Here is a 12,426-nt window from a genome sequence, read left to right as displayed (position 1 = left end):
TTTTTCTTTTTTTGAGACAGGGTTTCTCTGTGTATCCCTCCTGTCCTGGAAGTCTTTCTGTGAACCAGATTGGCCTTGAACTCACAGAGATCTGCCTGTCTCTGCCTCCTGAGTTCTGAGGCATATGCTATCACTTCCTGGTAGCAATCTGAATTTATAATATATCCTCTAGGCTGTTCTATAAGAAAACTTTGATAATCACTGCCTATCTTAATTTGAATCAGGATAAACTTGAAGTAATAAAACTGATGCTATAAAGGATTTACTGAGAAACTTGCTTAGGAAATGTTAAGTTACACAAAGTAGGATTTAGATTAAGGAGAGATGACCCCAATATGACTGGGAGATAAGTAGTATACTAACCAGGACTGTTAGAAATTGTTGGAAAGACAATTTTGTGCCATAACTGAAGTTTAAGGTTGCTGAGAAAGTGTGTTGACTGTTCACCAAGATTGACCTCCAATTAGGCTCTGTTCCCACAGTAAATGGAGACAATTCTGACACACAGATTTGTGGTTCTGCTTTGGGGTTGCCAGCTGTGATTCTGCATCCTCTGCTTCCTCCTTCTCAAAGTGTCCAGAAGCTGCTGCGCACGGAGCTGGATGATGCAGAGTTCAGAATGGGTGGGGTCCTACAGGGACTTGGTTTGGCTGGGAGTGTGTGCTGGGGTAGAAGGAAAAGGCTTTCTCTTAGGATCTTAGTGTTACCGCTTTTTAAGGCAAAGGCCTTCTCTGAGGATCTTCAATGAAACAGCTCTCTGAGACAATGTGAACTTGTGCATATACTTTTACTGGGGTAGGCTAGTATGTATACACTTTATTCGGGATGAACCAAGGATATGTTCTGGACCTTGGAGAGAGCAAAGGAGTTTTCAGGGTAAAGTAAAACCATTGGCTCAAGTTTAAAGTGCTCTAAATGCTTCCTTTGCATGGAGAGGCATATCACTTGATGGGCGGGTTCTTATGGGAGGGAGGGGGAAAAGAGGAAGTTGAACTTGTAGGTCTGCCAAGGACCACTCAACCTGCAACTACACTCAGGTAGAGAGTGTAGGGGTTCAGGCTCCCTAGACTAGGTCAGAAAGGGGACCCCCACACTGGTAAAGGGAGTCCTCAATTTTCTCTGAGCTCAGAGAGCTATCCAGACAATGGGAGACTGTGACCTTAATTTGCAAGATCCAACACAAATTGACCATTAGGCCCATTCTCATATCAAAGACCATGCCTCTAAGGGGCAGTTCAAGGGGGCAGTGCAGGGTCAAAACCATCACTACATCCTGGTCTGCCATTAAGTCCCCTGTGATCTTATGAGGAAAAGCATAATTCTGGAGGTGGGCAAGATGAACGTGGGTAACAAGTATTTGAAAAGAAGCAGTGCACTTAAAAAATAATTCAGGCAGTATCTGTGCTGTGTAAGTCTCCCATCAACACAAGTGGTCAGACTTGCAGTCTCCTATCTCTGTATAAATTGTTCAAAATGTAACAAACTGGGGCTAGATCCTAAAGATTTGGGGGTGATAGCATATGTGGAATGTATCAGCTTAAGGCCTTTATAAGCTGGTAAAATTTTGTTTGAGGCTGGCTCCCTTTTGTGCATTAGCTAAAACCAGTTGCACACTACTATTAAGGAGTCTTTTCCTTTATTAATCTCTACATGTGCAGGAATTATTAATTTTAGCACAAGTTTGGCTTTCTGTTGTGGTGATGAAACACCTCGATCCAAAAGCAACTTGTGGAGGAAAGGGTTTATGTGACTCACACTCCCACATCACAGTCCATCATCAAAGGGAGTCAATGCTGAAACCTGGAGGCAGAAACTTAGGCAGAGACCATGGACTAGTGTTACTAACTTACTCACTCTTTATGGCTTGTTCAGTACGCTTTCTTATAGTATGAGGAACATCAGCCCAGGAATCATCTCAAACACAGTGAATTGAACCCTTCCACATTAAGAAAATGCCCCTGAAAGTTGTCTACAGGCTAATCTCATGGAGACATTTTCGTAAATACAATCCCCTCTTCCCAGATATGTTGAGGCTTGTGTCAAGTTCACAAAAGACGCTACTAGGGCACTGTTATAGTCTCACTATGTTATGATTACAACACTGTAAAGTGATGCACAATAAGTAGTCAGGTTCTTTTGTACTGGATACTAAACCAACTTCCCCCACCTCACATGCTGGAGAAGTGCTTTACTAAGCTACATTCCCGTAAAAGTAACTTTTATTTCCCTGATGTAATTATCATCCAGGAGGTTTATTGCCTCTAATCTATGCCAAGTCCTAGAAGTTTTTAGCCTCCGTACAATCTAATCTAGATCTAGAATGTTTTCTGCCTCTGAGTCCTGTTGCTGAATAAGCTCATCCCTTCCTTGTTCTGAGCTCTAGCTGGCTGGTTCAACTCAGCTGTACTGGCTCAAACTCCTCTCCAAGCTGACTGAATTTAATTTAGCTTCTCTTAGCCTCTCCTGAATTGCTCTGCTTGGCCCCAAACTAACTCTAGCAATCTGTTCTGATCCTTTAGCTTTGTCTCATTCTCTGGCTTGTTCTGTTTTCACCTGTGTCTAGCTTGTTCTCTCTCTGCAGCCTGTCTCTCTATAACCCTCCCTGGTAAAACTGCCTCCTCCCTCTCTGGGCTGCTCTACTCTCCCTCTCAACTCTACTGTACTGCTTTCTATGAATGAATTCTACTGTATTCCTGTGCTGTCTGTCTCCCCCTTAAGTAGCTTCCCTTTCCTCTCTCTTCTTTTGAGAGTTGGGCATATCCTATTCTGTCAAATCTTTTTCTGATTTATCACTTTGTCACTCAAGTAGACATCACTTTCAAAGAAGGGTGCTTCTTTCTGCAAACTAACTTCATCTTCATTGTTTGGGATTAAAGATGAGTACTAAGGGCTGAGCCACACCTTAATTAGAAATGGGTTCAAATACCCTGCAATGTATTCTCCCTACTCTTTTTACATTTTATTTTGAAACAGGGTCTCACTGAATTGCCCAGGCTAGCCTTGAACTCATTCTTTAGCCTAGGCAGGTATTAATCTTATGACTGTTCTTCCTTTAGCTTTCCAAATAGCTGTAATTGCAGAACTGTAACACATGGCTAAGTTCACATTTAGAATACTAACATGCATAAAAATAGATTCTCTACGTCGCAAAGAGGCTAAAAATGGAGTATGTTTAAATTCCTTCTATGTTTCTCAATTTGATGCCACCTTATACAAACCCTAGACAGATCTGCTCAATTCACCCAAAGTCCATAAAGTGATATTTGCCTGTGTTTTTATATAAATAAACATTTCTCTTTTTTTAAAAGATTTATTTATTTTATGTGTATGAGTACACTGTAGTTTACAGATGGCCGTGAGCCATCTTGTGTGTGGCTGCTGGGAATTGAACTCAGGACCTCTGCCAGCCCACTCACTCCATCCCCACTTGCTCTGGTGTAATTCACTGTAGCTGTGAAGAGGGTGTCTGATCTCATTACAGGTGGTTGTGAGCCTCCATGTGGTTTCTGGGATCCGAACTCAGGACCTTCGGAAGAGCAGTCTGTGCTCTTACCCGCTGAGCCATCTTGCCAGTCCCATAAATAAACATTTCTAACATTGACTTTCCATCTTATTTTTTTACTATCCATATCAACTCATATACATCATTAAAACACAGGAGGTATTAAGAAAATGTTAGCTTTCTAAATAGATTAGGTTGAAAATTAAGTAATTTTTTTTTTAAACAAGGTCTCCGGCTGTAGCCAGGCTGGCCTCTAACTCTCGGCAATCTTCCTGTCTCAGGCTCCTTACTGCTGGGCTTATAGATGTAAACCACTGCAGCCAACCAGCAACTGCTAATTATTAGACAAACATGGGAAGATCAAGGAGTGCTACCAGAATATTCTCTGGGGGAAAAAATAGGTTTTCTGTTTATGCAAAGTCCGCTTAACTAAATTAACAACAGGAAAAATCAGCGAAGGAATAAAAAAGCCAACAGAAGATTCCCTAGCAGGGGTTAACACCAGCTGCCTGCTCTACCAGTAAGAAATCATAACAGGAAGGGCCACAGGTGGTGGCATACACATGTAATCCCAACACTAGAAAGTGGAGGTAGAAGCATCTACCTAAATCCCCTTGGGAAAATAGAGATCCACGGGCTGTGCTGGGTTACCTAAGACCTGGTGAAAGAAAAAGGAAGGGAGAGAGGGAAGAAGGAAAGGAAAGGATCGCCAGTGTGTATCCTTCAGATGACTCAGACTCCTTAAACTATTTGCATGAAGCACTTCCCTCCTAGCCATCACACCTGGATTTCCTTGGTCCAGGCCGAGTAGACCATAGAAATACATGAATTCTGCCTTTCTTGCCTAGCTGTACTGCTCATACCAGCTTCCAGAGACATTACATCAGTTAAGTCTCCGCAACTCATTCACGTCACTGTAAGTGACATTTTCCCTATTTTGCAAGTGAGCAAAAGGAAGCCATGGGTTACTTGAGGTCATGAAGATTAAGTGTTGGATGGCAGAGCCAAGACACTAAGGGTTTCTTCTGCTGCTTTGCCCTTACCTATGCATTAGTGGTCGAGGGATGATCGAGGATGATTGATCAAGGATGATATACTATCAGCTTTTCCTTTTCCCTCATTTTTCTTATCCATTTTCCTTTCTAATTCCCTCCAGCTTCCATTCCTTTAAGCTGTTATAAAGGACACTAGGTTTCATGTCAGAATGAAATCGTAGTCTTGGATGTGACACTGGAGGCTGGCTGGTCTCAGATATGTAGATTATTTGTTCTCTCTGGGACTCAGCTGTCCTAGTATTACTTTTAACAACATTTGGCAATATAAAAACAGTCACAGTACCTACTATTCAGTTTTACATTTATACAGAATTTTTGGACAGAAGCTGTGGCTTGAAGGGATGGGCAAGGGGGAAGAAAAACAGAATCATTCTTTTCTTTGCTTTCCTTTTAAGAGAAGTTCTTATATAGCCCAGTCTGGTATCACTTCCCTATGTAGCTGAGGATGACCTTGAATTCCTGATCATTCTGCCTCTACCTACCCATATGCTAGAATCTCAGGCGTGGCCGTCTGACCAGATAAAAGGAAGACAATAAATCTGTGAAAGTTTAGAGTAAGTATTTAGGGTATGAAATTAAGATAGGCTGAGCTAGGCTTCTCCATTTAGGACATTTTTCTGTGGTTTTTTTTTTTTGTTGTTGTTGTTGTTTTTGTTTGTTTGTTCTAGAGACATTTGAGATATGAGTGGTTAGGGAACATTAAAATAATATTGTGGCTTTTCATATTTGTTTTGTTGACAGCAGTGAAGCTGTGAAATATACAATGTCTTAAGGACAACAGCAAAAATGAAGGCTCTTTCATGTGCTTCAACTTTCATTTAATCTGAAACGACTGAATTCTCATCCCTACTGTGCTGTTAAACAAATAATTTGCTGTCCTGTTGGAATCTGAGCCACAACTGTGCTAAAGTTCAGATGTGGTCAGGATTTTTTTTCCAAAAAATAAAATAAAAAATGGCTTTGTTCTTACTGACTTCTAGAACAAGAGAATCCTCAACTATATAGTTTATTCAATTAATGCCTATCACAAATTTGACAAAGAAGTTGGCCTAGTGTCTTAATATTTGTCTATTCTTCCTGTCTGCTTCTTATTCTATTTCAGGAAATTAAAAAAGACTGACTTATCTGAAAGCTTATCAATTCTCAGTAAATGTAGCATCTCTATAAGCAGTCCGCATCTGGAAACACCAGGACAGGAAATTGTGCTTTCATAGCAAGCATGGTAAACCTACATAAACAAACACAAAGTATATAAACAAATATGGATGAGTGAGCTGGTATAGAGCAAAGGAACTTAGTGAAAATTGAAGGGTGCTGCAAAATAGTGTGAAATTTGGGGAATGGATGGAAAGACATTGGGAATAGTATCAATTCTAAAGGTGATAGAAAGCATGGTAGCTTACAAAATCAGTATCTGTGCTTGCTTTATTCATTTCTTCCCTCCTTCCCTTCTTACTTATTTACTTATTTTTTGTTTTTGTTTTTTGTTCTTTGTTTTTGGTGGTGAGTAGCCAAGGATGGCTTTAAACTCCTTTCTGATCCTCCTCCACAGTGGGTTACTGACTTGCATTAAAATTACCTAGCTCAAATTAGTGTTTTATTTCCAATCAAGACGTTATAAAAATGGTATGCCATAGAATGAAATACATAGAATGCACAGCATAGATTAAAGTGCTTTTTAGAAAATATTTAAAAATATACACGAGTATACAGCATATAATTATTATACAAAAAAATGCAAGTGCAATGAGCAGCCCACAAACACCAGCCCCAGGCTGTTTTGAAAACTATTTCTCACTGCAGGTCCAGTCCAAAGTTTGAAAGTCTTTAGAACACACGCCTCCAAAGGATCTAGGCAAGGTAAATTCAAGGTCAAGTGAGAATCCCAATTCGCTTCCAACCTAGTCCACAGTGGTTAATAAAGAGAGCGGAAATGGCGCATAGGGGAGGGAATACTAAGTGAGGCCAAGCAAAAAAGGCAAGGGCGCTTCAGGACTGGGAGGTGCCGGGTGTTTCCTTCGTGGTTGGTCAAACTGAGGTTCTTACAGACAAGGGTTTGACACGTTTTCCTCACACGATAAACCGAAATAACTTCCGCATTCCTTCTCCCTGGCCTACAAATGTGAGGGGTTCGCTCAGCTCCCTTCCGCAGCTAGTCGCCCCCCGAACTGATGCCGGTAGAAGAAGAGCTTATTGTTATTAACAGGGGCTCAGTGCGCGGGGCGTGGGAAGAGCGGGGACGAAAGGACAGGATCGTCCACCGGGCGACTCAGGTCGTACTCCGCACAGCCTACCAGAGAGGAAAGAGGCAGCTCTGCACTTCAGGTTGCTCCTGGCAGGCTTAAGTCTCAGGGTTCGGTGCAAGCCTCAGGGCCCGGTGCAGGGAGTGTTTTGTGAGGCCCCGCCCTCCGCTAAGCCCTAGCTTGGCTAAAGGCAGACGCTCCTCCCGTCCCCAACCACGTGATCTACCGCGCGCGGACCACCGCCCCCGCCGGGCGCTGACCCCGCCCCCGTGACGTCTGACAACCCTCAGACTGGCCAGCTGCTGGGTCTCTTTCTGTAGCCGCTCATTGGCCCGCCCAGAAGACAGCGCCCCCCCTTGCCACGCCTCCCGAGGCCTCAGGGAATGCAGGGCGGGGCGGGGCCTGAGCCGGAGGGGCGGGACGACGCGGCCGGGCGGGAGTAAAGGGGCTGCCGGGGAGCCGCACGAGCCTTCAGCAGAAGCGCGCTGCTTTGCCCTCGGCTGTCCCTGCTCCGCCCTCAGCAGACCTCCACAGTCACCCCGGAGACCAGGCGTGTTAAGCTCTCTGCTCTAAAGCTGACTGATTTCCATGGCAGCCGCGAAGAAAGCAGTTCTGGGGCCATTGGTGGGAGCAGTGGATCAGGGTACCAGCTCGACACGTTTTCTGGTGAGCCCTGGGGTGACATCTCAGCCCCCTGAACTGGGACACTAGCTGGAGGACAGAAAGGCGGGGTGTTGTGTCCTAGGTCCGCGCCTCTTGTTCTCCTGGGCCCTAGCTGCTGGGGCGAGGAAGGGAGGCCAAAAGGGGGACCTACCATGTTGGGATTGTCCCGTTCTAGGGGGATCTTGGCCTCCTAGGATCCCCCCCGCAGCATTGTTGAGCAGTCTCAGCCTTGATGGTGGAGCCAGGTCACATATGAATAGAGGAGATTCTTCCCCCAAAGAGAGTGAATACTCTTGGAGCATCCAAGCAGAGCAACCCCAGTGCAGTAGGGGACAGGTGGTCACATTGACACTGCTGCGGTCTTCCCTAGGAGCATTTGGCCTGCTGGGCACAGGACGTCCTTGGATGGAGGGAAAGCTGTGTCACGGCTGTGGTAACCCAACATAGCGTCCTTTCGAGCGGTAGAACGAATAAAGTATTAGCATGCTGATGCATTGTCATCCTCTGCCACAGAAACTGCAGAGGATGGACTACTGAGGGGGTGGCGGAACATATTGGAAACCAACACATTACAATTTTCTGTAATCTTTATTTCATTTCAAGAGCTTAATAATTTCAGTTCTGACACTTTGACCATTATCATCAGATATTGTCCACTCTGCTCGACTGTTTAATGTGACAGGGCAATTCTATTTAGTGTGCACGATGAGAATTACCATAACGAGGTGCTGTTTAAATATCTCTTTGCTAGGTCGTTTTGCAGTGAAGAAGTTAGCTCTTCTTTTTCGTTTTTGTTTTGTTTTTGAGTCGGGGGTCTGCCTATTTACTCCAGAGAAGCCTGGAACTCATGATCCTGCTGCCTCAGCCAGGCAAATGCTGGATAACAGGCATGAGCCATTGCTTGCTCTCAGCTAGGAAACTTGCTCTTGGAGTGAGCTACCATTCAGTTCAGTGAGATCATTTAAAAGTAATTTAAGTGAATAGAGAGTTGCTAAAAGCCCATGCTTCAGTGGGCATTTGACTAAGCTGGCAAGTTGATGTAAATATTTAGTGATTAATTACCTCCCTCTTTATTCCTTTATCAAACATGAATTTTCTTCAATTATTTATTTACCTGTGCCCTTAGGGATTGGTGTCCTTACCGGTAGCATGGTAGGCAAGCAGTCTATCACTAAACTACACCCCCAACTCTTCCTGTATTATCTGGTGAGTGTGCGCACATACACCTGTGTGTACGAGCACACACACACCTGTGTGCTTTCTTCGACTGGCACGTGGCTAAAAACTGCATTATGTTGTGATCAGGAGAAGTTTTTTGTTTTTTGTTTTTGTTTTTTGTTTTTGTTTTTTGTAATTGAGAAACTTTCCGTCCACTTTCAATTTAAACATTCCTTAGTGACAACCCTGGTTTGAGTTTTCCAATCATTGTTTCACATCTGCATTTTAAACTTTTTAGTAGCATAAGGTAGGGTTCATTTTGTCTTACATTCATATAAATGTTTATAAAGTAATCCTGAATCATAAATAAGTCTGCTTGGCTGGATTCGATTAATACATCTGCAACAATAATATAGTTACAAAATCATTATCATTTTTCTGAGCTTATTAAAACATGGACCGAATAACTGGGATTATTTTTAATGTATTTATTTTATGTGAGTGGGAATTTTGTCTGCATGTATAAGCCATGTGTATGCCTACTGCCTGAGGAGGCCAGAAGAGGGCGTCAGATCTCTTGGAGTTTGAATTATAGACAGTTGTGAGCTACCCTGTGAATGTTGGCAATCAAATGAAGGTCTTTTGGAAGAGCACTTAGTGCTTTCAAATGCTAAGCCATCTCTCCACAAGCTGATTATTTTAACACAGTATCTTGCTATATAGCTCAGGCTGTTCATGTCTCACTAGTAGCACAGGGTGGTCTCAAACTTAGAGGGATTTTGCCTCAGCCCCATAAGTACTACAATTATGAGCACAAACCACCACAATAAGCCATATTGGTTGGATTTTGAAGTCATATTTGAGAATTGTCACACTAAGGGCTGGAGAGATGGCTCAGTGGATGGATAAAGGTGCTTGTTGTCTGTCTTAATGATCTGATCTTGGTTCTTGGGACCTACATGGTAGAATGAGAGAAACAGCTCTCCCAAGCTGTCCCCCAACGTCCACATGTGTGTTATGGTATGCACACACACCACAAAAAATAAATTCAATAATACAAATAATTTAAAAAATTCTCACTCTAATGTCTACAGGGGCCAGGCAGGTTGAAAGGGACAAACACACTGGAAATAGTGTCTCAGGCCAGATCTTCCATTTATTCTAATAAAAAATGGTGCTTTAGAGTCCTTGGCTAAACTTTCCTACTTTTTTATTATTCTCTTTCCAGTTCATAAGTGGTTAAGAACTATTAACTCAAAGTATTGGGGAAAGCCAAGCAAAGCACCATGATTGTTTCCAAGTTTGTATAGCCTTGTCCTCTATGAATGTGAGTAAAATAGTGTATAACTTTAAATGTTTCCTTCTTAGGAGCCAGCTTGATGAGCTTGCTTTCATTTGGGTTCTTCATAGTGCTACCTTTGTAGTCCAGGCAGTCTTTTTTACACACTGCACGTTGTTTCTGGCCCTTCATATTTTGCTTCCTAAAAGGCATTTTTTTTACATTGATAGAGAAAAAAATTATCAAGTTCATAATGCTATAATGAATTTTTTTTTTTTTTACTTTGTAACCTGGAAAGAGAACTAAGTGGCAAATAATTAAAAGTAAATGTTGGTGGATAACATTGTATATTCCTTAAGAAACAACTAAGAAACCATGCTTCAAAGGCCAAGTGGGTAATTGGGAAAACTTGGGAATGGTTTAGCAAGGTAGTGTTTCCTTTGGTTGTAAACCACTCCCTGGGGAGTACAGATAGTGGATTTGCTGAGTAAGTATTTCAGTCACAAGGTGATTCCCAGGAGTTGTTCATGTGTTACTGTTCCGTGTTGTAATGATGACTCAAAATTAATTGCTTACCTTCTCAGGAAAGGGTGCAGTAGGTAGGAACTATTAAAGGAAGGAAGCTCACAAAGATAAAGATACTTACACAATCTAATTAGTCTTCATTTAATTTGCATATTTGAATTATTGGAGGGCAATGACCTGAAGAAGTTAAGCTTTCTTCTCTTTTCTTTTAGTAAAAATCTCTTAGTATTAAAAAATATTTCTTCTCTTTCACCTAGGGTGACTCGCCTCCTCTTTCTCTACATGGCATATCTGTTTCTTATGGTTCTATTCTACCTATAAATAGTAGTTCAACAGTCTTCATAGGTTCCCCCCAAACCTTTACTCAGAGCTTTTTCTGTAGAACTTATTTATTTATTTTTATTTTCGTGGTGCTGAGGGTCAAATGTGGTGCCTCACACATACTAAGTAAGTGCTTTTTGATTTTTGAAGTTAGACCCTCCCCTTCATTCCCTGCTTTCTTTACAAGTATGGGTGTTTTGCTTGCATTCTTGAAAGTGTACCTCATGTGTGCAGTGCCCAAGGAAGCCAGAAGAGTCTGTATGATCCCCTGGAACCAGAGTTACAGATGGTTGTAACAGATGGCTGCTAGGACTTGAACCTGGGTCCTCTGGAAGAGCAAGTGCTCTGAACCACTGAACCATCTCTCTAGCCCCTAATATGTTAGTATGTGTGTAAGAACACGCACACTCGGTATGGCACTTGTGTGGACTATAGAGGACAACTTGCGAGAGCCAGTTTTTGTTAGTTCACCACCCCCCCCTCCAGACAGAGTTATCTATATAGCCCGAACCTGGAATTCTCTCTAAAATGAGACTGTCCTTGAATTCAGAGATCCACCATCCTCTACCTCCTGCAGCCTTAGTTATGGGATTGAAGGTGTGTACACCACCGCCACCTGGCTTGAGAGTCACTTCTTTCTTTCCACCTTGTAGGTCTGGTCAATTGAACTCAGATCATCCGGTTTGGTGGAACACACATTTCCCCTCTGAACCATTTCCTCCACCCCCCCCATGTTTATTTCTCAATTTGTCACAGAACTAAGTTTTGGGATCTGATGCAAATGTTTTGTACTAGAGGAAAATCCCCAACTTGTCTGATAGGAAAGTGAACCTGTGTTGGCACATGGCTACACAGGTTGCAGAGTAGGAACTTCTTGGAAAGAGAATTAGTGTAACAGGTTTTAAGGAGGGGCAATTTCTCTATGAGAAAGAAGGTCCAGCTAAACCAGTCAACTTCCTTCTTTACTTTGGTAACTTAATTTTTCCCCCATTAAGTCAAATGTTTACAAAAAGCTTTGGAGAATGTTGTGACTAGCAGTATGTCAAGGACATGGTCACCTGTCATTTCATGAGGTATAGATAGTGTTCAGGGACATGCCTTTACCTGGGTGATGAGATTGTGATTAACGATCTGAGGATTGGGCTCAAGGTCACTTGCAACATAATAACTGGTGGAACAAGAATTCAAGTCCAAGACTTTTATACTCTGAGGCAGATTATATACTATTGCTTAGAGAATGGTGAAGAGGGGAGAGCTTGAGGAAGGACCCAGCCAGTCACATGTCAACTCTGATTATAGGATTAGAGCCATATATGAATGACTCTCCACCAAGAAAAATATTCTTACTAATTGGTTTCACAAGATATGAATAAATACTGCTTTGAATAAGTCCTGTAGGTTATGATCGTTTTGTGACTCAGGTTCAGTGGGTACTGGGCAGGGCTCAGGTGTGTCATCGTGGATAATGGTTGTGTAATCATTTTGTTCCAACTGCCAGTGTTTATGAAGAATGACAAGAATTGTAGTTCCATGCTTACTTTGGCAAGAATCAGTGCCTTGGCCCCAGTTGTCTCATTATACTTAGAGATCTCAAAAGGCTTATAGACAGATTTCCCTTCCTTTCTCTCTTTCTTTCTTTCTTTCTTTCTTTCTTTCTTTCTTTCTTTCTTTCTTTCTTTC

At 42.4% G+C, this 12,426-nt stretch overlaps 1 protein-coding gene across 1 annotated transcript in view; it reads left to right on the top strand.

The window, feature by feature from the left end:
• Positions 1 to 6,728: 6,728 nt before the first annotated feature.
• The window catches only part of Gk (glycerol kinase), a 74,379-nt gene continuing 68,681 nt past the window's right edge, over positions 6,729 to 12,426 (top strand). The window contains exon 1 of the mRNA XM_031364746.1: positions 6,729 to 6,830. Coding sequence (XP_031220606.1) covers positions 6,729 to 6,830 — 102 coding nt within the window. The remainder of the gene's footprint in view (positions 6,831 to 12,426) is intronic.

This window comes from Mastomys coucha, chromosome X (assembly GCF_008632895.1).
Source record: "Mastomys coucha isolate ucsf_1 chromosome X, UCSF_Mcou_1, whole genome shotgun sequence".
Lineage (NCBI taxonomy): Eukaryota > Metazoa > Chordata > Mammalia > Rodentia > Muridae > Mastomys > Mastomys coucha.
This window is presented reverse-complemented; position numbering and strand designations above follow the sequence as displayed.